Source organism: Pelodiscus sinensis, chromosome 27, assembly GCF_049634645.1.
Source record: "Pelodiscus sinensis isolate JC-2024 chromosome 27, ASM4963464v1, whole genome shotgun sequence".
Lineage (NCBI taxonomy): Eukaryota > Metazoa > Chordata > Testudines > Trionychidae > Pelodiscus > Pelodiscus sinensis.
In genome coordinates this window covers 8,633,022-8,660,839 of record NC_134737.1, presented here as the reverse complement: position 1 = coordinate 8,660,839, position 27,818 = coordinate 8,633,022, and the positions used below count along the sequence as shown (strand labels likewise).

At 57.2% G+C, this 27,818-nt stretch overlaps 1 protein-coding gene across 5 annotated transcripts in view; it reads left to right on the top strand.

Annotated features, from left to right (window-relative positions):
- Nucleotides 1–27,818, top strand: part of ATP2B4 (ATPase plasma membrane Ca2+ transporting 4) — a 119,910-nt gene that overhangs the window by 31,931 nt on the left and 60,161 nt on the right. For all 5 annotated transcript variants that reach the window (XM_075910017.1, XM_075910014.1, XM_075910013.1 and 2 more), the window contains exon 2: nucleotides 16,884–17,488. In XM_075910017.1, coding sequence (XP_075766132.1) covers nucleotides 17,293–17,488 — 196 coding nt within the window. In that variant the 5' untranslated portion in view covers nucleotides 16,884–17,292. The remainder of the gene's footprint in view (nucleotides 1–16,883; nucleotides 17,489–27,818) is intronic.

Here is a 27,818-nt window from a genome sequence, read left to right as displayed (position 1 = left end):
CCTAGACGTGTCCCTTTGCCCAGGGTGCAGCATAGAGCCTGTTAAAAGGCAGGCCCCGGTGGGATTGTGACTGTGAAGGGTGGACCGGCACCTAGGTCTGACTACCCTGGAGCTTGCTGGGAGAATGGAATCAGAACTGGGCTCACTTCCATAGAGTTAATTAGGGATGTGCAAGGTTAACTGGTGGGGGCGGGAGCAGGTCCCTGCCTGCTGTGGGCAGAGGGCTGCTCCAGCCCTGCGGGGGGTCTGCCGCGGACTGGGGCTTCTCCAGCAGGGCTGGGAAGCCAGGAACCGGCAGCAGCCCCAGTGCATGGCTGGCAGTGGGAGCCCCACGGGTTAGGGGTTGCTTCAGCCGGGCTGGAGCGGGCCCCTGGCCAGATCCCCCTTTAATCGGTTAACCAGTTAAACGTTAGATTGACCTAGGCTGTTACCATCCATGGCCGTATCAGAGAGCAATCGCCAGGGGCGTTGACAGTTCCCAGTATCCTATGCAATAGTAAGAGGAGATTGCTCCTGGGGCAGGGGGAGGGAGGGTTACGTGGACTGTCTGCTGCTTGGCTGGTGATTCCAGATTGCACCTGAGCACATGTAATTGTGTCTGGGCTGTTTTTCTTTTCCCTCCGCCGCCTGGCTGTGACATGATGGCACTTTGGGAACCGAGGGAACAAGCAGATATCGATCTGACAGAGGCTGGCCTGCGGAGGCGGCGGTGATCTTACTCCGTGGCAAAAGCCAATCACTTGGGCTTCGTGTGCAAGAGTCCGTCCCCTCTGTGCTCCTCTCTTGGGGCTTTCCCCGCCACCGCACGCAGGAGGCTAATGTTGCTCTTAGTCACTTGTGGGACAGTAGCACCCTGGGGCCCTGAGCAAGGTGGGCGCCTTGCTACCATCGCCATAGAGCTTGCAGTGCAAATAGAATGGGTGAGGGAGGGAAACTGAGGCACGGGGCGGGGAAAACGTTGTGCACAGCAGTTGCACTGCAGACCAGTGGGGATAGAATCCTGAGTCTCCGTCGGTTGGCTACCCCCTAGCCCTGTCTCTCAGCTTTTTTTATACCAGGGGCCAGTTTCCTGCCTTCCCAAACGGTGTCGAGGAGATCGCAGGGACTGGTGCTGGTCCATGGGCCAGTCACTGAGCAACACCGCACTAGGCCACGCTGCTGACCTGAGCCAAACCGAGCAAAGTCTTTGGGAGGGAAACGGAGCCTGAGATCCGGACCGTCCCAGGTGTTGGCTTTCCAAAGCCAGCCCCGCCCCCAGCCTAGGGCTCTCCCCAGGCCAGCTCCGGCACTACCTTGTAAAGCGCAAAAGAGTTGAGGGGAACTTGGGTGATTTACTGCAGGCCCCGGCAGAGAAATACCAAGGCCTTAGATGGAAACAGTTTCTTCTGACAGCTCGTCTGGAGATTTCCCCTCCTTGGAGATTTTTCTGCCTCAGGCGCAGGGTGGCTTCCAAGAGGGAAAGCCCCGAAGGCTGGGGGTGCGGGCTGTCTGGCTGCGTCCCGCATTCCTGAACCATGAGTGATGACTCTTCCCAGGGGTTCTGCTTTATAGCTGCCTTGTCTGTCCTAACGAGGGTGCTCGAGTTCTTTGTTCCGGAGCCCGTGGTCAGAGCCTAGGGGGATCCAGGCCGCTGCAGTGGTCACAGGTGCGAGCCGGCCAAGGCAACCGTTACGGGAAGCCTGAAATTCCCCTCTCACGGGGCACATGGGTAGACACGGCTACCGTGTCTTGGCGAGGATTTTGCCACCTCTTGGCTGTGTTTGCACCTTTTTGCCCTAGTGTGGGCACTGCCAAACCCTACCCCTTGTGGCTGTCCTCAGCTGTGAGTCACCAGGATGCTGTAAATAAAGCTCATGGCAGAAAACGTCAGTTCCCAGGCTTTTTAAAATCTAGCCTGTGGGATTTTTCAGCTTGACTGGCAGCTCCTGGAGTAGGCTCCTAAGTCTCCTGCTATGGGAAATAGGAACGCGCAGGCTGCTGGCATTTCTTGTACTGCTGGGCAGAGGGGGCCTCTCGGCAGACGTCCTCCACCCTATGTTGCCCTGGTGCGTCTGGTTTCAAGGGGTGTGATTTCACCTTCCTGATGCCTTGACTTCTGCTCCTCCGCTCAGGAGCCACCGTAGCAGCCTCGACTTCGAGCCGTTCGCTCCTCTGGCGTCCTGAGCAGGCCCGGTGTGTCTGGGCAGGCGCTTGTTTGGCTGCCCATTGTCTCGCCGCTTTGTTCCGGTGTCCGCGGCCCTGGGCTGGGTTCCCAGTCAAGCTGCCGCTTTGTTCTCGGGAGGTGTTTTTCCTTCTGCCCAAGTGGGAGCTGAGGTGAATTTGCTGTGTGGAGTCAGGGAGGGCGCAGCACCCGTCGGCGGCTGCCCAACAATGCGGCGAGGGCCAGGGAGGTTGAGCGAGTTTCCACGCGTCTTCCCGATCCGTACCACCCCTGTCGTCCTGGGGTCCGGACGCAGCTCTGCCAGTGCCCCGTCGTGCAGGTCCACGGAAGTCCCTGCTGGACTGAGCTCCCTTGCGTCTCCCCGATGCACAGTTCTGCAGTGCTAGTCGGGCAAGCTGTTCCGCCTATTCCAAAGCGCTCCTGCACGCCTCCCAACCCAGCTGGGCCTAATGCCCTGCCGCCCCCGGGGCTTCTCTGGCAGAGTGCCAGTTGTATCATGCACCGAAGCATGTGCAGATGTGCACCACCAGTGGAAATGCATGCTGCTGGATATGGGAGTTCTGCTAATCAGCTGGCGGGCATTGGACTGTCTCCTGAGTGGCCGCCCAAACGTTGAGCTTACAGGGAGACAATCCACAATGGATGCATAGATGCTGGTGCATGCTAACGCACGGCTGTTGTTCACAAGGACCACTCCTCCCTGATCGGGAGACCTATGCACTGACACTAGTACGTGGGGGGGGGGAGCAGTATCACTGTGACCCATGTGATCACCTGAGTCACACGCCCACCCCCAGCAGGTAGGCGAGCCATGGATTGGGGGAGGGCGGGCTGGAAGTGGCAGGGCTTGGGCCCAGCGGTGGGGTTGCTTATTCCAGCCTTGTGCCTTCTAGATGGTAGATGGCGTGTGCCCTTTCCGCGCTTCTCCCAATGGGTGCGTTCTCTCTGCGACGTGCTCCCCTGCCGTCCTGTGGCTCATCGGCGCGGCCGCTGGCTGGCCGGGGGGAGTGTCGGAGCCGGCGCCATGGGGGAGCCGGGGAATGTTAATTCAATCCATTTCTCGTTCCTTTTGTTCCGATTTCCCGGGGCTCCGCTGCTGGGGGTGGGATGCCGTGTGCGATGGGGACGGAAGGAGCAGACGCTTTTTTTCCATTCGGGAAAAGGCGGAAGTGGTGAGAACCAGCCCAGCCAGAGGCAGCTAACGCTGCTGGAGAGTGAGCCCAGGAGGGATGGGGGACTAGTGGTTAGAGCCGGGGCCTGGTGATGGTGTTCCTGCCCGGAGCGCGGGGGCACATTGCTGCCCTGCCCTGCCTCAGTTTCCCTTTGGGCAAAACAGGGCTGATGCTGACTTGCCTTTGGAGCCTGTGGAGATCCTGTTTACCAGGTCCTACATAAGTGGCAGGGAGCTAGTTTGAGTCCCAGTTGCCATTTAAACAGCCACATGGCTGTAGGATAGCAAACTGGCTGGCCAATCCCCAAGGCTAGGGGCCAAGATGCTGGTCCCACAGTGATCAATGCAGAAAGGAACCGGATTAGGGAGGCTTTCCCCCAGCCGTGAGGTGAGGGGGCCTGTGTGGGTGCTCAGCAGAGGAAAGAGGGGCTGTTCTCTCCTGGCTCCCCCTTATTTTAACCCTCCCGTTTCCTGTGCTCCCTGGGATAGGAGCTGCTCCCCTGAGACCCAGTGACGTGTACATAGCCACCAGTGGAAGCTGTGCGCTCGTGCGGCCATGAAGGAGAGTTTCAAATGCCGCCCAGCTGATTAGCAGAGTGCCCACAGCGAGGTTTGGTTCTCTGGGTGGTGCACATGTGCACATGCCTGGGTGTACACAGAAAAATGTATTCTGCACATGGCTGGAAAAGATTAGAAGGAACATCAATAGCTGCTGCTCTCTCCTTTCCCCACAGGGGACACAGAGCTGAGGGTGGTTTCCAGGGCAAACCCGCCAAGCCAGTCCCCTTGTGGAGGAGTTTCCCCTAGGGGGTTCCCCACCAACGCACTGCTGCCTTGCAATTGGGCACGGGGCAGATTTGCATTCCTGGTGGTAGCCGAGGGGTGGGGTGCCGGGCTCCAGTCTGTCTGAGATGCTGCCGCAAACAAGTTGTTCTGCAGTGGGGAGGAAACAAAGCACCGGGGCTGTCGGGCAGACAGCGGGTGCCTCCCTGGGGCTGGAGCAGCGGTAGGCTCTGAGGGGCTGAGCTGGTGGGTGGTCTACCCCCCTCTTGTCTCTCAACTTCCTGCTCCTTTCCTCCTCTCTCAGCCGGGGGTCGCTGGTCTCCATCCCGGTGCCAGGATCTCTGCTGTCTGGGGTGGCGGCAGCAGGTGTTGGCAGTGGCTGACTTTGGGGGCATTCTGCACGGGCTGACTGAATAGCTGTCTTGGTCCCAAGCCAGGTATCCCCCTCTGGGTTGGTGGTGAGCAAGCGGGAAGGAAGGAGCCTGCACTAGGGTTGGTAGGCTGCTCCCTTTCCCACACCTGCCACATGCCCGAGCCAATCCACCCCACGTCTTAGCAACCCCGGGCTCCGGCGAGCCACGCCCTCCTCCTTCCGCTCAATCTGCGGTCTGTAGCCATGAGTCACCACCTCTGCTCCTCTCATTAGTGACTCTGGATAGGTTATAAATAACTTGCTGAGCCATCTCCTCCAGGGCCCTGGCCCACCCTGGAGGGATTGACCCTGCTGGACCCAGGCGGGGCTGGAGCCAGTTGGTGTGGGTGTTGCTGGGAGCGTGTAGGGTGCGCCACCAGTGTCCCCCTCACAGGTGAAGGGGAAGGAAGGGTGGGCAAGCAAGACTTAACGGTCCAGATGCAATAGGGGTGCTGAAGCAGGGGGAGGATCTGGCCTGGTAGACTCCCTTGCTGCCTCTTTCCCTAAGCCTTGGCCAAGTTTCTTGCTCTTCGCCATCTGCTCTCACACCCTGCTTGACCTCTGGGGGGTAGGCCTGCTGTGTGGTGGTGGCAGGCAATGGGACAGCTCGCACCTGTCTACCCCTTGCCGCAGGACCGGACTGGCTGGGGGCAGTGTTCCCTGTTCGCCGTGCGCTTGGGCAGCCCCTCAGGAGCGATTCCAACACCGCCCAGATGATTGGTAGAGTGCCCATGGTGAGGGCTTTGTTTGTTCTGGTGGTGCACATTCACACATGCCTTGGTGCACAGAGGGAAAAAAATATTCTTCACACGTGGATGGAAAAGATTAGAGGGAGCATTGGCTGGGGAGTGGCAAAGGAAGGCAGGCTTGGGGCTTAAGGCGCTGGCCCATAGTCAGTTCCCAAGCTCTCCCTGGGTGACCTTAGGCGTGTTGGTAAGTTGCTCTGTGCCTCAATTTCCCCATGAATATAATGGGGAGAATAGCCCTGCCCTGCCTCATGGCAGGAGGGGAGAATACGTCAATTAGCTTGTGAGAGGTACCTGGATATTGGCGTTTTCCCTGTTCCCACGCCCGTGGTTAAAATCAGATTTCATTCTCTTTGCAATAATCCAAAACAGGCTTCGTTGTTCCTTTTCCCTGAAGGAGACGTGTGGGGCTTCTCCATCAGAGTCAGGGGCCAGGGTGTGGTGAAGGCAGCTTGGCCACTCCTTTGTGTGGCTGATCCCCCTTGGCCAGCTTTTCTTTTTTTAAACTCCATTATCCTGCCAAGATAAATTTCTTTCCAAAGCTCTAATCTCCACTATACTGCTTTATAAACTAATTTCATCTGTCAGTGCTCCGCTGGCCTCTTAACTGTCTGAAGAGCTGGGTGTGGGGGTGCACAGAGGGTTCTGCAGTTTGGCATTGGGGGGGGGGCGGGGAGGAATTGGGGGACCAGTCCCTTTAATCGTGCGATCCACTCTCAATGCAGGGGCAGCCAGCAAGGTCGCCTACTGCTATAGGCAGCGCGCGCTGGGCGAGTGGAGGGGATGCAGTTTTGTCTTGCTGCGCTCAGTGGTTCCCAGAGACAGCTGGACTGCGTTTGGATTTCTGCAGGCAAGTCTCGGCAGCATATCAGCTTGATTGCCGGTTACGCCAGGGCTCCTTTAAGCTGTGTAAAAATAGGTGGAAACGCACCCCCCTCCCCATGCAGCCTCTCTGGCTGGTAAGCGCTTGCGATGGCTCTGTTCCATGCTGCTGGAGGGAGGAGATGGATTGGGGCATCTGCAGGCCCATAGAGGTCCATGAGAAATGGCATGTGCTAGAGCAGCCCCGAGGCTGCTCTGATTTACCCCAGGGCCCCAACATGCAGGAAACCCCACTTGAACCCTGCCCCCAGTGCAATGACAGAGGAGCTGCGAATCCAGCCCTGTGCTCTTACATCTCTGCCTGGCAGCACCTGAAAACGGAGCGGCCGCGCCCACATGGGGGGCTCAGATCTACAAATAACCTCCCCCCTGCCCCACAAAGGTAGCACTTAACGCATCTCCGCTCCCTGCTTTCCCTCCCCAGCCTCGCCAAGTCACTTCCACTCTCTTTGGGCATCTTTATTCCTCTCCCCTTCCCAAAGCGCTTCTGCAGAGGTGAGTCAGCCCTGCTCCCTGGCCGTGGGTTCAGAGCCAGCCGGGCGGTGAGGGCTAATTAACGGAGGCGTGATCAGAGATGGCATCACATAAAGCGGCCCTGCCCCTCGCACATATGTATCCAGGGGTCATTTTCCCAGGGTGTTTTCGGGCGCCAGTTCTCTAACACGGGGCCTTTTTTGTCTTGTACCTGCCGGGGAGCCTTTTCTCTGCTTCAGATCTGTCTCCTTGCTCCTCCTCTGCCCTTTTGTCCTTCCCCGAGTCCCTCCCTCCCCCAGCTGTGGCCCCGTTGCGATGTTAAGAGCTGGGCTTTTAGAGAATTCTTTAAAAAAATCTTTAAAAAACCCCAAACTGGGACACTTTTTTTTCCGTTTGGCGGCATAAATAGCATCCTGTGACAGAGCTTTACACTGAGTTTGCCATAGCAACCCTCAGCAAAGCCAGTGTTTATAACACCCTGTCACCACGGCTGGAAAAAACAAGCAGCTGCTGCCGTAGCAGGCTCGGGGGGGACAACTCCTCCAGCAAAAGGAGGGGTGGGTGGGGGGGCGGCGTCCAAACACCAGGAGTTGCTTCCGGTGCTGGAGTTGAATTCCTCTGCAGGGCCTTAACATCGGGGCGGGGGTGTGCTCATGCGGGAGGCATGCTTTGATGTGCCCCCAGCTGCCTTGCTGAATGGAAGGGCCGGGGTCTGAACTCGGTTCCTTGAACTCGCTATGGGCGTAAGAGGAGCAAATGGTTTCAGAGCACGACTCGGAAGCTAACCTGTTACTCCCAGAAGAAACTTGGGGAAGGTGGAGATTAGGGATGCGGGAGTGTAACCGTGTACGCAGTTACAGCTCATCGGTTACCATGCACAGTTACACGCAGGCTCCTAGTACGCGACGGCTGCGTGCTCCTGCGCGTACTGGCTCCCGGGGAGCCCCCTGCCCTCCCGCAATACGCTGCTGCCTCTGTCTCTGAGGCAGCAGCATGGAGAAGGGGAGCAGGCAGGAGCCGGTGTGCACAGGGAACCAGCTTAAAAAGGCAGTTCACCGCACGTACCGGCTCACGTGTAAATTTCCAGCAGTTACACGATTACTTAGTTAACCACATTTTAACATCCCTGGTGGCTAGTGGGCTCTCTGAAGGCAGCAGGCTGGCTCGCTTTAAGTGGACATGCTTCTTTCTTCCTTCCTTCCCCAGCCCTTCTGTCCTCTAAGCCTCGACCAGTGGGCCCGATCCTGATCTTACAGCTGCGTGATGAGGAAGATGCTTCATTTGAGCTCCGGGTTGGGCCCTTTCTCCCTGCCTCGAATCCCAAATTACAAGGGTTAGGTCTGTCTGCAGACTGGTGGGAAATACTCTGGCCTCTCACTGCCCAGATGCTATTTAACCTTGTAACTCAGAGTGGGGCGGGGTCCGGGCATGGGGCGGGGGTGATACGGGAGAGAAGGATGGAATTTGGAGTTGCATCTTGAGTGAGTGATGGAGCTGGCTGGGTGATGAGCCCATTTGCCAACTGTTAAATACTCCTCTCCAACACTGAAGTGAATAATCGTCGGTGCTTGACCATTGATCTCTGCCTGGCTGGCTTTGCTTTAATCGCTGTGGTCTCCGGAAAGCTCTTCCCTATCTCTGTAATCTGCCTAGAGGCTTAGATGCTTCAGCCTTGAGTGCCCTATGAGCAGCTCCTACCGGTTGTTGGGCATGTGCCTCTCCAGACAGGGCCCCTTCCTAGTGCGGAGAACTGGAATTAAGGCTCATTAACTTGGGAGAGGAGGGAATAAAAGCAAAGCCAAGATAACGGGGACCTCTCCCCGATGTGCAGCTTCTGCTGGCGGGATGGGTTTGTGCTGAGCCCTGTGGGCTAACCCCTGCCTTTCAGCTGACCTTGGAGTCTCCACACTGATGCAAGTTTGTGCCACTTTCTCCCTGGACGTGAAAAGGCAGCAGCTAGAGTGGTCAGAGTGGAACAGCTTGTGCTTGATGCTTGTTCCCATAACATAAGAACTGAGGAGAGGGGGTCACCAAATGAAATGAATAGATAGCAGGTTTAAAACAAACAAAAGGAAGGTTTGTTTTTTTTATGTAGCACACAGGTCACCTGTGGAACTCCTTGCTAGAGGATGTTGTGAAGTCCAGGACTTTAACAGGGTTCAAAAAAGAGCTAGATAAATTCATGGAAGTTAGGTCCATCAATGGCTATTCGCCTGGATGGGTAGGAATGGTGTCCCTAGCCTCTGTCAGAAGCTAGGAATGGGCAACAGGGGAGGGATCACATGATGATTCCCTGGTCTGTTCACTCCCTCTGGGGCACCTGGTATTGGCCACTGTCGGCAGACAGGATTCCAGGGTAGATGGACCTTTGGTCTGACCTAGCCTGGCCGTTCTTATGACCACCTTGCTACCTTGAGAGCAAGAACAAAGAGAACCTGCTGGCTTCAGGAGAGAGCCTAGTCTTTCCCTCAGCCAGAGTCTGGGGGTGATGGACTCCATTTGGGGACATTGCCATGCTGGCCTAGAGCAGTGGTCCCCAACCTTTAGAGGCTCCCGGGTGCCCGGGGGGGCGGGGCCATTCACGCGCTGGGCGCCTGGGGGCATGCAAGGGACGGGAATGCCCTTGCACCTGGCGCCGGCGCCAGCATGTGACCCAGGGCCAGGGCTGGGGCCATCCGAGCGCTTTGTGCCGTGGGCCCGGGGCAGGCGCCACCACCCGAGCCGCGCGCCTGGGGCCGGCACCGGCGCTGCTTGAGCGCCGCGCGCCCGATTGCCTGCATGTGCCCTGAGGCTGGGGCCGCCCGAGTGCCGCGCACCCGGCGCCAGTGCGTGTCGCGCGCCTGGGGCCGGCACCTCCCGTGCGCCGCATGCCGGGGGCGGAGCCGGCCCAGGTTGTCGGTGGGCTCGCCATGGCGCCCGCGGGCACCGCGTTGGGGACCACTGGCCTAGAGAAAGGGAGTCCCGCCCGCCCCTGCCCAGAGAGGCTCTGGAACATGGGTTCCCAAACTGGGGGGGGGGGCGCGCCCCCCTGGAGGGGCATGAAAAAATTCCAGGGGGGGCAAGAGACAACCCAGCCCCCTCCCCATCAATCCCCCCACAAGAAAGAGCCCGGTCCATCTGTCCGTGGGAACATGTGCAGTTTGGGCTGGCTGGGGCAGACTTCAAAATGGCCACCATAAAAGGGCAGTGCCTACTGTGCTCTTAAAAGGGCTTTTTTTTTTTTTTTTCTTCCTCCCCTCAAATTTTGCTGCTATTTTTTTGGGAGCGGGGCGTGAGAGTGTCTCAAACATCAAAAAGGGGGCTTGATGCTGAAAAGTTCGGGAACCACTGGAGGATACAGGGCAATGCTGACCTGGCCAGGTGTCCTCTCTAGAGAGGATGCTGCATGTGATCCTCTCCAAAGGCCCCAGGGAGCTTGGTAGGGACAGAGGTGGGCTAGGATCTGCAGACCCGGAGCACAGATCCCTCCTTTTCAAATGGAGGCCATGGATGCTTTTCTTCTTCTTCTAGCTGCCCCACTTTGGACCTCTCCAGCCCGAGCAGCTGCTGCCCAAGTCAGGCCCAAGACTCGCTGTTGTTGGCCACTGCGCTGGGCGGTCCCAACGCTGGGGGCTATGCCCTTCCCTCCCAAGGGGCTGGCGGACGGAAGGAGCTAGACCCTAGCCTGAGGCCGATACACCACCGGAATGTGAATGCAGGCTCCAGAGAGCCCTGCCTGGAGGGGAGGTGCAAACACATCCCCCCTTGGCAGCTGTATACCAGAAGCTAAAGCTGGGCCTGGCTCTTCCAGAGAGGATGTTTTCCCCGGCTGCCTCCCCTGCTTTGTGGTGTAGCCTTTCCTCCTCACCTGGGCCTTGCCCAGCGTGCCTACAGGAGGTGTGGGCCTGTTCCATGTTCGCCCTTGCGCCCTGCCGGGGAGGAGGGATGGTACTGACCCCTTGCCTCTTGCCTTTCTGCCCATGCCCCGGGGAGGGGGCATCCTGTCTCCCTGGTGCCAGGCAGCGTCTTCTCCCTCTGCCATGCCGGAGGTGTAATGCAGCCGTTTATTATTCCGGGCAGGTTTGTCTGCAGCACTGCATCAACTCCATCATTCATCCGCGGCTGCCTCCTCCTCCCGCTCCTGCCAGCTCCTCTCCCTCTGCTCTACACCCCCACGCTCCCTCCCGCCGCCGTACACACTTCCCTGCCTCCCCCTCCTGTCTCACTTGGCTACACACTACCTTGCCTGGGCTGGGCCGGGGGATGGGAGGGGCGTGATTGGAGTTGGGGGGAGGAGCAGGAATCTGCTGAGAAGGGGGTTTTAGTGGGGATGGAAAGGGGGCTGGGTAGGTATATTGGGGGAAGGGGTATGCGACGAGTGTTCCCTGTAAGTTGAATGCTTGTGCGACTGCCCAAGAGAGAGTCCAGTCCCTCCCCGCGGAGGAGCAGAGTGCCCACCTCTGGCAGAGGGTGTTTCTCCTGGTGGTGCACGTCCCCACCTGCCTCAGTGCGTGGAACAAAATTGATTCCACGCGTGCAGGGAAAAAATGAGAGGAAACACTGTGTGCGACAATTATGTTAAGGGGACCCAGCCTCACCCTCTCCTCGACCCTGCGCCATGACCTTGGGGTTGAAAGGAAGGAGCGTGGTGCTAAGCCAGCCTCTCCTGTCTGCAGAGCCTGTTCCCCTCTTCCTCCTCTCCCCCCCCCCCCCCACTTGTGGTGTTAAATCTCCTGGTTTGGGTGCCTCTGAGTGCTGCGTGGAACCAGCCTTGCTAGCAGGCCTGTGACACGTCCCCTGGCTGCCTGCCCAGTCAGCGCCCACCTTCCCCCAACTCACCAGGCCTTGAAATGTTTGCCTATGTGGCTGGGCTGGGCATGAGCCCTTGCAGAGATGGGTTCAAAGGCCGCCCTGACCCTGCTCCACCCGAGGGGTGCCAAGGCCATTGGAATGCAGCGGTGCTTTAGCACAGGCCTCCTGGGGCTTATGCCAAGAGGAGACAAGGGAATACCGAAACCTACGGTGCCTGGCTGGAGAACACCTCCTCCAACCCTCGTCGCAGCCTGCTGCACTTAACCCTCTGCGCCCTGGAGAGCTGGATTGAAAGCGGGCTTATGGCATTGGTGAACCGAGGGGAGCTGCTTTACAGTCCCTTGCCCGGCGGCCAGTTGCTCTGCGGCTTATCACAAGGCTGTGTCCCAGGACTGGAATAGCAAGGAATGCTACAGTGCGGGGCCAAGTGGGGCTGGACAGGGTGGTGCAGGGGGATGGCACAAGAATGCAATTGCAGCAATGCTCCTCCTGATCTTTTCCATCCACACGCTGCCGTGTTCCCGTTCCCTGTGTGGAATAAATTTCTATGTGCACCAAGGTGTGTGTGAACGCGCAGCAGCAACACAGAACCTAGCTGTGGGCGCTCTGCCAATCAGCGAGGTGGCATTTGTATCTCTCCCCAGCGGCTGCGGAAGCGTGCAGCTTACAGGGAACACGGGCTAGCAGAGGGAATTTACAGATGTCCTCCCCTTTCCCTAGAGCATCCCACTTTGCCTACTGTGAAATGCCAATAAGGGGATATTCGTCCAGGCAGGTTTGTCTGCAGCACTGCACCTAGGGGCCTAGAATCTTGTGGCTTTCCTAGCAGTAGGCCCTGCATAGCGGGACAGATAGGCAAGAAGCCGGCTACTTCTTGGGAGTGTTCTCCACATGCCTTGAGCTACAGAGGGGTCAGCTGGAACGGAATCCCTACCCCTCTCCTGCCGTCCCTCCCCCATTGACGTGGCCTGTGCTAGGTGATGGGAGGCAGTGGCTTGGTTCTAGCTTCTGTGCTTTGCACTTGGCTACCTGAAGCCTTCTCCTGCCCCCCCCCCCCCTCCCTCCCGACCTTCTGCTCTGCTCTCCCTTCAGAGGAAAGGACCCTGGAGAAAAAACCAGCTTCCCCCTTGGTGCCCAGAGGCTCTGGAAACTAATTAGGAGAGAGCCGGGGACAGTTGGCTGATTAATGCTGGGGTCATTAGAACAGGGGTAGGGAATCTTATTGGGGTCGGGGGGTCACCGACCCACAGAAAAATCAGTCAGGGGACACACAAGTGAGAAGCAAAAAAAACCCAACCACACCAGCCCTCACTGACATGGCCCCTGACTGGGAAGGAGAAAGACACTCCCGACATTCCCCTTGCACACCAGAGCCTGGGGGCAGGGGGAGGCTAGTAGATTTGTGTGCTCCAGTCCCGTGGGGAGACGGCAGGGGGGCTGGAGCACTAGTGTGGGCTTCCCAATGCTGGGGGTGGGGAGCCCTGAACCTCGGAGGGCCGGATCTAGACAAGCCGGGGGCCGCAGGTTTCCCACCCCTGCATTGGAAGCTTGTTCCTCTCTCTGGCCATGGAGTGAGATTCAGGAGGGCTGTCGCCCAGACCCATGGGTGGGTGGGGCTGTCCCTGATGGGCGTTCTGGGGCTATTTGTCTGGCTCCCCTGAGCACCTTGAGTATGTATGTTTTAATCGTTGTTTCCAGTGACAACACTTAATGCCCTGAAGGGAACTGGCTGGACAGGGCCTTTGTTGTGGAGGTTGCTGGGAATGACAAGGCTGGTCCCTGCTTTGCTGTGGTTGAGGCAAACCGACTGTGTGGGAGACGGGGTTCTCCCCATTACCTATATAAGAGGGTCACCACGAAGCTGTAGCCCACGTGGGTCAAAGTGCTCCTGGAGGAGGGCGCCCCGGTCGTTAAAGGAGCCTGAAAACAGCTCCCTCTTGATACATGGTGGGTGCATATTCCTTGGGTTTGTTGTTCCCAGCAAAGAGTCCCAGCTGTGTGCAGGGCCCAGCGAGGCAGGCGTGGGACGCCGTGTCCCTGCCCGAGAGAGCTTGCAGGCTAAGCAGACAGAGCTGCCAAAGAGATGATGAAGGAACAGGACTTGCCTGAGGTCACCCAGTACGTCGGTGGCAGAGCCAGGTCTCCTGACTCCCAATCCTCTGCCCTACCTAGGCAGCGACACAGAGACAAGAGCTGTCTGAGTGAGCAGACTCATTCCTCCTGCAGGGAGTCGGTTTGCTCCCCCTTAACCTGCCAAGAGGAATCCCTGGTGCACCAGCTCTGAGGAGGAAGGGAATCTGGGGAGATAATGATAGATGCCCTGCAGGCTCCTCCAGGGGTAATTATGGACTCCGCCATTCCAGGATTAATTAGCTGCCTTTCTCTTAACCTCTTAGCTCTTCTCAGAAGTTATTTGCTATGAAAGGGAAAAAATAGGAAAAAAAATAACCCCCCTACCCCAACACACTGTTAATCAGCAGGGGTCTGTTTAATTGGATCTGCCATCGCTTACCTCCTCCCGCAGAGAGCTTTAACGCCCTTAAATGATAGATGAGAAGCAGCGGCGCCGGAGGGGATGCTGCCTGCCTGGGAGAGGGCAAAGCGCCTTGATGGCTGGACCCATGTGCTTCCTTCCACAGCGCAAGCCCCGGCCTAGAGCCACCCTCTTGTCCCAGAGCAGCGATGTACCGCAAAGGGGTCTCTTGTTTTAGGGATGGGAGGGAGAGACGCTTTATCCCGGAGGTGGCTCTGACTTTCCACCGGGACCCTAAAGATTAATAATGGCCTGTTAAACATGCCTGGGAGTCTTCTCGGAGCCTGCCTCCTTCCCGCTAATCTCAAGGCTGCCCCTGGCCTTCCCTGCAAGCCGCTGCATGATGCTGGGGGACGGGGAGCATCATGACCAAACCCAGGTGGTTTTTCCGAACACGCAGCACAGCTCCTGCGCCTCTTTGCCTAGGGAGGTTGCTTCCGCGGGACCTCGGCTGCGCTGTTGTGGATGGTGGGGAGCACCAGAAGGCGCTGGAAGCCTTTGCAAAGGCGGGAGGGGAGGAGAGAGGGTTAACCGTTTCCACTATGGACCGTTCGTTGCTGCACAGCCGGCCCTAGTGCATCCTTCCCCGTTTGCCCCCTGCATCCTTTTGCTTCCGGTGACTCCTGCGTTCGGTAGCTTTCTTGCATTCATGCCCCAAAGCCCCATCTAAATGCATAGGCAGAGACGCTTTCCCTGCCCTGAAGAGCACACGGTTCTCCCCAGCTCTTCTTCCTTTTGCTTTTTTCACATCCACTCACTGTACAGGCAGACTCTAGATGTGAAATGCGGGGGGGGGCATCATGGTATTGAAGCTGGCAGGAGCTTCCTGGTCTCCCCTTTTCCCTCCTCCCCATTTCAGGACAGCTGCAAGCCAGAAGAAATCCCCAACTGCAGCAGCTGCAGCACACCTAGGTGTAATAAGCCCGCAATGTGCATGCATTTTCTGGGTCTATGAAATTGCAGTCAAAGCACTGAAGGAGGCCTCGGCCTTCTTAGATTGGTGGTGGAGAAGCCCTCTCCAGTAGGTGGGTGGGGGGTGACAACATCCTCCTAGCACGTTCTGTCCCCGGCCCCCTGCTTGCTAGTTGCTTTCACTCTCGGCTCCGGGGCTGGGAGCCCAAAATATTTGGACTCCGAGTGGGGTCTGATCTGTCCCTGCATTTCCTGGCAGCTGTCGCAGGTGAGCAGCTTTTAGCTGTCCCCCCCCCTCGGGCCAAAGGCCTCCCTCAGCCGGAACGAGGAGAAGAAAGTGAAATAAGTTTCTCTGCCCCATCTGGAATGGACTCCTGAATCCTCCCTCCGGGGTTAATATTCCAGGCTCTCCCGTCCTTCCTGCTTCCGGGAACCCGGGGAGACTTGCTTTGGAAGGCGCCCTTCCAGGCAGGATACAGCTGGGGCTGCCTGTCACTCCGCTGTCATCCGCACGTGGGGCTGCATTGCTGAATCCCAGCCATCATGCTGCTCTCGCTGCCCCGCCCAAGGCGATGGCAACAGCGCTAGTCATCACTGTGCCGACTGGGCGAAGAAGCCAAAGGAATGTCCGTTCTAAAATCTGTCTTGAGTTAAATGTGTTGGGCTTTTTTTTTCTTTTAACCCTGACAATCCGCTCGGAATAACTTAGAACAGGCCTTTTTAAGCGCCGGTTTATTTGGCCCCTGTGCTGCTTATTTCTTTAGTTTTGTCTCAGTTCCGCACAGAGGAGAAATCAGTGGCGTCATTTGCACATTTGATGTACAATCCGTTTCAGAGCCAGGTTCTCAGGGCGTCCCCCTGCACTGCAGAGGGGGGTGGGTAAGAGACAGCTGTTTTCCACTGGAAGTCTTTGTTTTGAAAACAAATGAATGGAAATATTTCCGTTCCTCTCTGCTGTGGGCCAGACATCTGTGGCGGGAATAGAGAGTCACCTGGATTCTCTTCCTGTCCCAACTCGACTGGCAAGTCCTTGATCCTGGGGCCCTCATTCTGCCTTGCTGAGTAGTTTAGACTAGCGCTGCTGATGCCCTTTATAGTGCTTTGAGATTGAGAGACGAGGGACCCGTTCTTCAGGTACTGGTTAGCAGCGTTGTTTGGCTGAGGTCAATGGAATTTACATTTCAAGCTGCTGGGAGCATGGAGACGGTCTCTTCTGTATTTGTACTGACTCAGTAGGGTCTTGGGGAGAGCCCTGCAAATCCACAAGTATCTGTGGATTTGGATATCCATGAATCATTTTTGCAGATGTGCATACATTTTTATATCCATGCAGGATCCAGTCCTGGGCCATGATGTACTCCTACATTAATATAAATAACAATAATAGACCCATTTCTGCTAGCTAACAGTCCAGCGTGAAATGGAATCAACTACAGGTTGAACCTCTATAGTCCAGCACTCTCAGGACCTGACTGGTACCGAACCGGAGATTTTGCCAAACCACGGGAAGTCAATATTGTCTAGCAGCATCGCCAACACTTCCACTGCTTGCTGGGCTCTTAAAAGACATTGAGGGGTAAATCAGAGCTAATAACAGCACAGAACACTGAGAGCCAGGGCTGGTGGCTGTAAACCAGCTTTATGGGACCGTGGGAAATTTGGCCAGACCCATGATTGGTGGCCATCTGGTTAACTAAAACCATGCCGGACCATGGATGTTGCTGGACTAGAGAGGTTCTGTAGTGCTAAGTGTTGTTGCCACAAAGCAGCTTGTTCTTCCACAGCATAGCTGTTGAGCTGGCTATGTCCCTTTAAGGTCCTGCCCTGAGATGGGGAAGAGGTGGGATTAAAACCTAGGGGTACCGGGCTCCAGTGCTCATTCCTAGACCTTGCTGCCTCCCAATATCTCTTGCCTAGGTGCATTCCTAGCACCGTAGCACTCAGTCCCCTTCCAAGGCACGTGCATCGCTGCCCTCTTACTAATGACGATCTTTTTGTTTTAAATCTCTGTCTTGCAGCTCCCGTTGCCGCTGGTATCCAGGGAACCCTCCTCCTTCTCCAGGAGATACACGCTGGTTGTTGCTAAGGTCGCTTCCACGGTAACATGCACATCCTGTTTATACCTTTATCTGGAGAAGTTGGGCTCCACTAGTCACGCCGCCGGCTTCACCTGGGAAGCGGTAGAAGGAAGCACCTGCTTCCTCTTCCCCGTCTCCGGCACCTCCACTAGGATTCTCTTCTCTCTGCGGAGGCCTTGCCATCCAGTCCCCTACGGGGCCGTGGAGCTAAGGCTGCAACTGGGAGTTGCCACGGACCGTCTGTGTCCCCCGTGGGACTTTCAGGGGCGGGAGGTGGTCCAATAGGAGCCGGCGGGTGGTTGTTTTTTTTCCCGTACACGTCTGCTGCGACACCCGCTGCTCTGGCAACATGACGAACAACGCAGCCGACCACCATCCCGGGAACTCGGTCACCGAGGGCAGCCATGAGGGGGATTTTGGCTGCTCCCTGGTTGACCTGCGGACCCTCATGGAGCTTCGGAGCACCGAGGCAGTCACCAGGATCAATGACATGTACGGGGGCGTGCAGAACATCTGCAAGAGGCTGAAGACATCGCCAGTGGAAGGTAAGCGGCCAGGCTGGCCCAGGCGATGTCGCGGAGAGGGGTTGACATGGGAGCTGTTTCTCCCAAGCACCCGTGTGCTTTGGAGGGTCAGATGGGATCTGTTCCTGAGGATGTGCAGCCTTGTTAGGCCTACGCCGGCCAATTGGAGTCCTCAGGCTTATGGGCCGTGGGTGGTTGTGCAGCTCAGTAGCTGAGAGTGTCCGTCAGAGTGAATCATAGAACCATAGAACACTAGAACGCGAAGGGAGCTCGAGAGGTCATCGAGTCCAGTCCCCTGCCCTCATAGCAGGACCAATCACCATCTAGCTCTTCCCCGACAGCTGTCTGTTCAACCTGCTCCTAAATATCTCCAGTGATGGAGATTCCACAACCTCCCTAGGCAATTTATTCCAGTGTTTCACCACTCGGACAGGTAAGAAATTTTTCCTAATGTCCAACCTAAACCTCCCTTGCTGCAATTTAAGCCCATTGCTTCTTGTCCTAACATCAGAGGCCAAGGAGAACAATTTTTCTCCCTCCTCATTGTAACACCCTTTTGCATACTTAAAAACCCCTCTCAGTCTTCTCTTTTCCAAACTAAACAAACCCAGTTCCTTCAGTCTTCCCTCCTAGCTCATGTTCTTAGACCTTTCATCATTTATGTTGCTCTTCTCTGGACCTTCTCCAATTTCTCCACATCTTTCTTGAAATGTGGTGCCCAGACCTGGACACAATCCCCCAGTTGAGGCCTAGTCAGTGCAGAGTAGAGCAGAAGAATGACTTCTTGTGTCTTGCTCCTGTTAATGAATGATTGGGTGCATTATAAGTACCTCGTGGCCCAATCTGAGTTTGGGACCCCATTGTGTGGGGCACTCTTCATATGCCAGGGGAGAACGGGTCCCTGCCCCAAAGAGCTTACAGCCTAACTCGACTGAACAGTACAGTCCCCATTTTGAGGCACACAGAGCTCAAGTCACTTCCTGAGGCGGAGAACCCAGATCTCCAGAATCCCAGACTATCCATTCCCATTCTCTTTGCAGCCTCCTGCTCCCTTCTCTGCCAGGCCCCCAGGGTGGGTGGCAGACTCCAAACGGCGGGGATGGACGAAGGGTTGAGTCGTTCAGGAAGCTGTGAGGATTCCTTCCTGCAGCTGTGCTGCTGTCTGTGAGCTTAGTGCCAGCGTTTCAGTAACAGATGCGGCTAACAGTGGGATAAGCCTAGGGCCGCGAGGGATGGCGGGGAAGGAGAGAGTAGGAACACCAGTAGCCACAACCATCAGCCACGAGGCTGGAACTTGAGCAGGTCTTGTCACGTGTCCTTGCCAAGCTAGCAATGTAGTGTCCTGAACAACTGCATAGGTCCCCAGCTGGTCCCCAGAGACAGACGCCTACGAGGGATGCTTCTCCTTAGGACACACCCACTTACCCATTTTCAAGTGTCTGCATGAAAAACCAAGTAGCCTTTGGTTGAGGGGTGCTCTCCCCGGGCAGGTGTCCGAACCAGGCTGCAGCCCGAGGGTCTCTCCCTCCCCTGAACAGCCCCAGAATAGTAATGTGGCTCTTACGGTGTTAGAAAGCAATGCTGTGCCACGGGGCTGATTCTCGGCCACCTCGCAGGCCTGGCCGATGCTTACTAGAGTCCAGGTGTGTTTTACCATCATCCCTTATTTTTATTTCCTTAGTCCCATACTCTGTTTTTGAGGCCCCACAAGCTCGCAGGAGGCAGGACAGCTTCAAGGCACGCTGGGTAGCTGGTGGTCCTAGCAGAGGAAAGGCAGGAACAGACAAGGAAAGTGGCTTTTCACACCAGGGAAGTGTGTGGGTCAAGGATTCCCAGGCACCAGAAGGAACTGGGCTGCATACGCTTGGCTATTGCTTGTGGTAGGCAGAGGGGATGGGCGCAGATGGCAGCTGCATTAGCAAGGGCAAGACTTTGAAATCCAGGCTTTGTCTTTCTCCACTTCGAATACTTGCGGGTTATTCTTAGCACTCTCGTTTTGTGGTGTAAGTGCTGGATTAGCGCATTTCACAGCTGTGACTGGGAACGGGAAGGTGTGGGGGGGGGGGGGGAGGGAAGACAACACAGATGTAATCAGAGAAGGGGGGGGGGGGCGCGGTCTGTTTGGCAGTGCCAAATCCGTGTCACAAAGGAATGTGTTTTCCGTGCCAAACAGTGAGTGCACACATGTGGGGGGGTGAGGGCTACACCCCTCATGCTACACGGTGCTCTGCTTGCAGGGAAGAGTAGAAAGGCAGCTGTCCTATTTCCCTCAGTCTCTTTGCCTGTTGACTCTTCCTTGTTTCCAGACCTGCATATCCCTCCATCCCACGCAGCCCTGGTGTTGCTCTCACTTGGCTTTTTTTCTTTTTTTTCCATCCGTTGCTCCCATCACCCGGCGCCGAGGTTACAGCAAAGGCTGAAGGCTGGAGCTCTGCATCCCTCTGTCTTTCCAAGTTCCCTGCTTTTCCTGTGATCCTCCCACATGTCCCTTTTTTTTTCCTGTTCTTCTCTCACTTCTGGATCTCGACAGGGTCGAGAGAACATTTTCCGTCCTGGTTGCCGGCGACAACACGTTTTTTTTACGTGATTGACGGCCCTGGTGCGAGAGGCATGTCCTCTGGGCTGGGGAGGAAACCAAACGCAGCAGCTTCGGGGACTATCACAGTGCCATTCCCCTCAGGCCCGGTGGCCTCCCAGTAAACCTCCTCTGTGCATTCCTCGAGAGAGAGAGAGCCTGCGCACAGCTTGATTCATCCAGATAATAGCACCTCAGTGGCTGGTCAGGGACCCTGGAGGCCCTGGCCCAGTGTGATATATTTAGTAAATGGTAATGCTCTCTGCAGAGAGAAATCTATGCTACGGGAAGGGAATGGACTCCCCTCCCTGGCAGCTTTGTGAAGCCAGTGGCAACTCCTGAAAACACCGATTTGGGGGGCCCTTTGTGCTTGAGAGCCCATCCTGGGACACTAAGGATTGAGGAGGAACTGAGCGCCCACAGTGCCAGTTGAAATTGATGGGAGCTGCAGGTGCTCTAATCTGTTGCATCCACGTGTGGATTTATTCCATCCATGTGTGGAATAACTTTTTGTGTGCACCGAGGCATGTGCGCAATGTGAAACAAAAGCGTGTGGGGGTGCTCTGCCAGTCAGCTGGGCAGCATCTGAAATGCTCTGGAATGGCTGCACAAGCGCCCGGCGTACAGGGAGCGCTGCTCAGCACCTGTGAAAACCCAGCCTGAGGGGTGTCGCGTTGGCTCCTCAGTGAAGGTTGAAATGGATTCCTGAGGCCTCCCCCTACCCCCCCGATCAGTATCCATCTGTTGTCTCTGGGCAGGGACTCTTTCGTCTGGGTCTGTACAGCGCCTGGCACCATGGGGGGCCTGGTTCGTGATAGGGATGTGAAAATGTCAACGTGTACATGGTTAACCGATGGGCTCCTTGGTTAACCTCCATGGTTACATGCAGGCTCCCGGTATCAGCGCGGGGGGCAGGCAGGAACACCATGGTTCACGGGGGCTTCCCCCACCCTCCTGCATGTAAACGTTCAGTGGTTACACGTTTACTTAATTAAATGCATTTTAATATTCCTTCTTCGAGATGGGGCTTGTAGATGCTACAGCAATGCAAATCCATTAATAATCCTTGGTAATGGGGGAGCATGCCATTTACAAAAAATATGATCAGCCTATGGAATGTCTAATCCTCCCCCCCCCCCCAAGTTACTGGAGCCTCTGCCTAGATCTAGCATTTGTTTACTTTTGTATGGTAGGTACAGGCTAAGCCACGTTCAGGACCCGCCTCCCTTTATGAAGCCATCCCTAGAGCTGCCCCCTGGTTCACCTGCTGATTGCAAAGAGGTGGTGGTTTGCGCTGGCATGTTGATATGGCGGTGATGCCCAGAAGCCCGAGTCAGCAACGGGCTGGGCCCTGCATGTGCTTCGGGGAAGTCATGGCTGGTCAGGAACCAGGAATTCATTTGTGCCGGCCACAGGCGGTTGCGAAAGAGGAATTTCTCTGACAATACACATTCGGTCCAGCTCTGCGCCCTGTGCCCCATGCCAGTGCAACCCCCAGGGTAGGCCTTGGAGGGGGGGAGTCCTGAACTAGCCTCCTGGGAGCCACGCCCCTTTGCGCATGCGTGAAATTCAGGTCCCCCCTCTGCAGCTGGGCCGTGTTTTGTGTCATGGGCTGGGCCTTGCAACTTCTGGGGAGTTCGAGCTCCTCCACAGCGTGGGCCCATCTTCAGTATCAGCAGGATGCAGGGATGAGACCAGGTTCGCCCACAGGTGGCTGTGCTGGTTGTTTCTGGACCTACATTTCTCTGGATCTTTATTCCACCTTTGGGGGCAGCCCCTGGGCTTGTGACTTTGGCCGGGATGAGAAGGGCATGATGACCAAGGCTGTTCTCAGATCCTTCTGCTCCAAAGGGACTCTGGCCTGGCCGAGCATGGGGACCAGGACTAAGCTGCAGGACCAAGAGCAAGGTGGGGTTTCCGAGGACCGGATGCCCCAGAGAGCTGCGGGTCAGAGTGGAGGTGCAGCAGCAGCGAGGTGTGGAAGCCCTAGGATTAACATGGAAAGTCCTCTCCAGTTAGGAGGAAGTTACAAAAACTGTTTTGCCGATACAAGGTGTCCTCTGAGACATGTAAAATAGAGGAGCTCTCTGCAGGCAGCTCCTAGTACTGCTGAGTTCTGGCAGCCAGGGAACATCCAAGTCTAGGGTGTATCACTTCCTGCATCACATCTCTTCCCTGCATTGCAACACAAGGCACTTTGGGGCAGGGAGAACATCAGTGTTCCCTGTAAGCTGAGCGCTTGGGCAGCCCCCTAGAGCTCGAGCTGATTGATTGGCAGAGTGCCCACAGCTACCCAGAGCCTGTGTTCTTACTGGTGGTGCACACCTACACATGTTTTGGTGCACACCACAACATTTATTCTGCACGAGAACGAAAAATATCAGCTGGAACATTGGAGAACATCTCTGTGTGCTAAATCTTGTCCCCAACGTGTTAGTGGCAAAGGCCGCATTGGCATATCGAGGTCTCTACAGCCAAGGCCAGTTTCCCCACGTTTTGAATCGTGGATTTCAGCAAAAGGGTGTTTTGAGAGAGGACCGCTGAGCGTTCGGGGCCCGTCACACAGAGCCTATGCTGCTTTCGGTTGGAACCATCGCCTTTGGAACTTGAGCCTGCGGGCTCAAAGACCCCCGGCCAAGAGCTCGCTGCTAGGTTTGTGTCTCCCGAAGTGTTGCCGTAGGGCGTAGGCAACTCCTTCCGTGACCGCTCCAACACTGAGAGAGGGCCCGATGGGGGCTCTGTGGGTGGGCGCTAAAGAACCAGAGGAGCTGTTGACCCAGCAGCCTCAGCGAAGGATCCCTTGTCCCCTCTACCACAAGGGACGACGCCGGGAGACCATTTTCTTCTGCGCTGTGGAGCCGCGTTCGGTTGTGACTATGCCCCGTGGGGGGCCCTTCCCATCTACCCTCCTCCTGAGTCATCTCCGCACACTGGCCTCTCTGTGTTGAAGCCAAGCAGGGCTCTGGCCAGCAGTCCCGTGTGGTGGGACCGGAGCCAACCACCCGGTGACTGTCAGGGGATGTGGAGGCGAGGGCGCATCGGGGAGGGGATGGGTAAGGAGGAGTCCCCCTGCGGCAGTGAGTGGACTCCTCCTGATCCTTTGCAGGGTGTTTCATAGGCACGTGGGCCACCGCCCCTCTGTTCCTCCACCGCCCACGTGCTGCAGAATTAGCCCCTTGCTCTGTGGGATGGGATATGTCAGTACATCCAGCCTGGGCTCGCTCGCTGAAATCACGGCTCCTTTCCCTCTCCCTGGCCTGCTCTCTCCCATGCAGCCTCCAGCCCATAATGGGGGCCCCGTGGGCACGAGGCTGGCTTGGCCAGCAACTGCCTTGCCCCAGCTTCCCTGGAAGAGGCACGTCTTGCTGCCGGCAATGCAGCGTCAGGCAGCCCCATGGTGCATGGGGAATAGACGAGAGAAGCCCCGAGACACCTTTCCGGTGCCCACAGCCTGTAGTGCGAGAGCACAGGGAGGGGGAGGAGAGGGAGAAAGCAGATCAGGAGTGTGTGTGTGTGTGTGTGTGTGTGTGTGTGTGTGTGTGTGTGTGTGTGTGTGTGTGTGTGTGTGTGTGTGTGTGTGTGTGTGAGAGACACACACACACACACCTGGGGAAGGCGAGCCACATCCAGCCTGGAAGAACGGAAAGGGGATGCTGCGTCCCAGGGGAGAGAAATTGCCATTCAAGCCCCCTCCACAATAGGCTCAAAGCCCTTGTTTCTCCTGTCTACACTATTTCAGGACCGTAGGCAAGGCAGCTCCACTCCCTCTGCAGTTCTGCTTGCCCCCCAGGCAGGCCTACCGACAGAGGGGGGCAAAAGTGGCTGTTGCCCTGGGGCCCAGCTATTCAAAGAGGCCTGGGGCTCTTTGCTGCAAGAGCAGCAGCCCTCAGAGCCTCTGGCCTTTAAATCACCGCCGGAGTGCCGCATGCTTTGCAGGGCTCTGAGGTTGGAGGAGGTGGGGTCCCCAGTGCTGCAGTCTGGGCAGTGCTGAGGGCTGCCTGCCCCCAGCCCCTCTTTTACCCGAGGTCCTGCCCTTCCGGAGCTCAGAGTCTGTCTCCCCCACACCTTGCCTGAGCACCTGTGGAAGCTGTCGGCCCCTCTACTCCCAGAACTGTGGTGAATTGGCCCCATGGAGAAAGGGACAGGGGCAGGAGAAAGACGAGCGGAATAAGATCTGAGTGGGCCCATGAATGTGGGAGGAGAAGGAACACGGCCGAACCCGAGGGTGGGGTTGTTTGTGAGGAGAGGCAGGCGGGTGCAGAGGCAGGTGACTATTGCGTGTGCGCGGGCCAGCCAGGCCAGGGGATACGCAGTTAAGATGATTGTGGGGGACTGACTGGAATATGGGCCGGCACCTGCTGCGGTCCATATGAGGGAAGCTTGTGGGCAGAGGGGCAGAGGATCTGCCAGCCTGGGCATAACCGTGGGGGGACACACCTGGCTCCCCAGTGCATGTTCATGCCAGCAACTGAGGGGAACCATTACGGACACTTGGGGGTGGGGGGATTCTCTCCCTGTGGCATGCAGCCGGGTTGGGGGGAGGGGGGTGGCACAGCGGGGCTGTGAGGCGCTCTCTCTTCCTGGAGCCAGGAGTCTGTGTGGGGGGGAGTGGTGGCAGGCCCAGGTGAGTTATGGGGTGCCCTGTGGCAGAGCAGAACCTAGGAGCTGGTGGACCCAGGCTGTGTGGGGGGGACTGCTGTGCAGGGCCACGTTGTGGGGTGCTGTCATTCTGGTACAGAGCCAGTGTACGAGTGGGGCTGGCCCCCCTTCCTATGGCACAGGGCTGGGTGCGGCAGAAAGGCCGCGCCTGGCCTCGTTCTCTGACTCCATGGGCCTGGCATTCCTCCCTGCCCCCCTGCACTGGGGAGCATGTGCTCATCCTCCCCTCCCAGTCCCTGGGCTGTGACACCGCAGTGAGTCAAACCGCCCCATTATTTTCCGTCCGGTCCAGAGTCTTTGGGCGGGGCTCGTTCCCAGGCAGGCTTGCAGGGACACCCGGCATGACTTCATTTGCCCGGCTTTCCTCCTGCAGCCATGTGCCTCACTCTCCCTTGGGTCCGGGTGGGGCCAGCCAGCCTGTGATAGGCTGCGGAGGGGGAGCTCCCTCGCCTGCCCTCCCCTCTCCCCCCCTCCAGCCTCTGCTCCCTCCCATCTCCTGCAGGTGGTTGCCGCTGGGGAGCAGGGGAGAATTTTGTTCTCCGTTCCCTGTGCAAGCACCTAGGCTCAGCCCTAGCCCGCATGGCAGGGGAGGCGCATCCAAGTGGCTGCAGCTCGGAGTCCAACCTCCCCGGCCTGGTGCATCTCGGGAGTTGGCAGGAACCTGGCTGGGGCACTCTTAAGGTGGAAAATGCCGTGCCCGGAGCTTTTTAAGGTGGAGCTAGTGTGTGTGGGGGGGGAGGAAGGGTTATAAATGTCGATTTCATTTAAGTCCACCCTGGCACGATGCTGATTAAAGGGGCTGGGTGGGGGGCATCCCCGGGAGACAACTCCTCTGCCCTGTGATGGCAGAATGGCCCTGGCATGGCGGCACCAGACTGGCGCCCGAGGGCTGGGCTCAGCTCTGGTTTATGCTCCAGACTTCCCCCATCTGGGCCCCAGTCACACACAAAGGGGGAGCGTGAAACCTTCCTTTCCTCGCTGCCCAGCCACATGCTGCAGTGGCGGGGACCCCCATGAGCACCTCAACGTACAGCCAGCTGTGAGCTGAGTTTCCTTCTATGCCAGCAAGGCGTTTGGACAGCCGGGGTTCTAGCCATCCGGCTAGCCTGCCAAGCCTCCCTGGGGGTTTCTCCTTAACCCAGCCCTCTTACCACGAATGACTCTCCATGCCAACGGAGAAGAGGAAGAGATTTCATTCTGGTGCACATAGGCATGAAGGATCACCAAATGACATTAATAGGCAGCAGCTTTAAAACAAACAAAAGGAAGTATTTCTTCATGCAGCGCACAGACAACCTGTGGAACTCCTTGCCAGAGGATGTTGTGAAGGCCAGGACTTTAACTATTAGCCAGGATGGGTGGGGATAGTGTCCCTAGCCTTGGTTTGTCAGAAGCCGGGAATGGGTGACAGGGGAGGGATCACTTGATGATTCCCTGTTCATCCGCTCTGGGGGTGCCTGGCATTGGCCCCCGTCGGAAGGACACTGAACTAGATGGACATTTGGTCTGACCCAGGGACTTGCACCAGGGTAAGACTGGTGGCAGCAGCAGCTGGACTCACGATCTCTCTCCAAGCTGCTGGTCAGGGTTTTTGAATAATCTCGTTTCTTCCTTACAGCAGGGGGCTCTCAAGCTTTTTCTTTCCGAGCCCTCCACATCCCAACTTTTTTTTCTGCTCAGGCCCCAGTAGGGGCTGGCAGGAGGAGCGGCTCCTAGGGCACCACCGAGCTAAGTTGCTCAGGCTTCAGCTTCAGCCCTGGGCCCTAGTGAGTCTGATGCCAACCATGGCAGGCCCCCTGAAACTTGCTTGTGGACCCCCAGATCCCAGTTGGGAACTGCTGCCCGACAGCATCTGCCCACAGACGGGGCTGAATCTACATTGGCATCTGACTCACTTTCCCTCCCCCGTCACAGGCCTCCTCGGAGGGAACAATCCCAGCTTCCCCTGGGAAAGATCTTAGGAGAGAGGGGAAAAACACCAGGACATCCAGGGAGAACTGGGTTTGGTTGACTAGGAGGCTGAAGAAATCAGGGGTGATGTCTTGGAGACTCGGCTGCCTTGCCTGGAAGCTGGGTGCAACCCGGATCTGGTTGCCCGAGGCTTTGTGGGCGGGGGGTATCTGCTGGCCACATGCTTGGCAGACGACGACTACTGGTGGGGCTGCAGAAAGCTCCGGCAGTGGCCGTCTCCCCTATGATCCAGAGGGAGATACTGTAGCAGCCTGCTCTGATCCGCGGAAACAAGCCAGCGAGCACCGGCTGGCCTTCGCTGGCACATGGATCCAGTGGCGGAAAGGTGATGAGGATCAAATGCTCTCTCTCCACCGTTTGGTTTGGCGACTGGCGTCTGCGTGTGTCTCCCTTGTTCCCAGCTTTGTGTGGCGCTGGGTCCCAGCCGAACATCTCGGAGGGTGCGCCTGCACGTCATAGGCCCACCTATAGTGCTAAGCCCCGAAGTGCAGGTCAGTGGAGAACCTGTGGAACTCCTTGCCAGAAGATGTAGTGAAGGCCAGGACTTTAACAGGCTTCAAAAAAGAGCTAGTGTGCAAGAGGGGCAGGGGTTCGGGATGGAGCTCGGGCTCCAAAACTCTCCCCACGTTCCAGATTTGAAAGCCCGGCCTGCAGCTGGGCCCTGAACATCTGCACCAGCAATGGGCAACCAAGAGTGGACTGCACAAATGGCCCTCCTTTGTCTTAGTGGGCTGCCTGTGGCCCACGAACCCTCTCTCTGCCCCCCATCTCCCATGCTCCTCTTGCACACTGGAGCCCTGCGCTTACTTGCTCCTCCTCCTTCCTGCCAGCACTGTCAGAGTGCTTACTCCGGGCCCGCTTCTCCCCCTCCCTCCGTGCTGGAACAGCTGTGGACAGCTGATTCGTGGTCTTCCAGCTGGGGGAGGGGCTGGGGCCGGAGCTTGAATCAGCAGATTCCCGGCTCCCCCAACAGTGCTAGGAGGGAGATGGAGGAGTAGGAAGTACAAGCTCCCGTGCCCCAGTGTGCCAGAGGCACGCGGAGGAGGGGGACAGACAGAGGGAGCCCCAGTGGGCCGCATGTGGCCCGTGGGCTGCAAGTTGCCCATTGCTGAGCTACACTGTCATCAGCCTCGAAGCCCAGTCCCC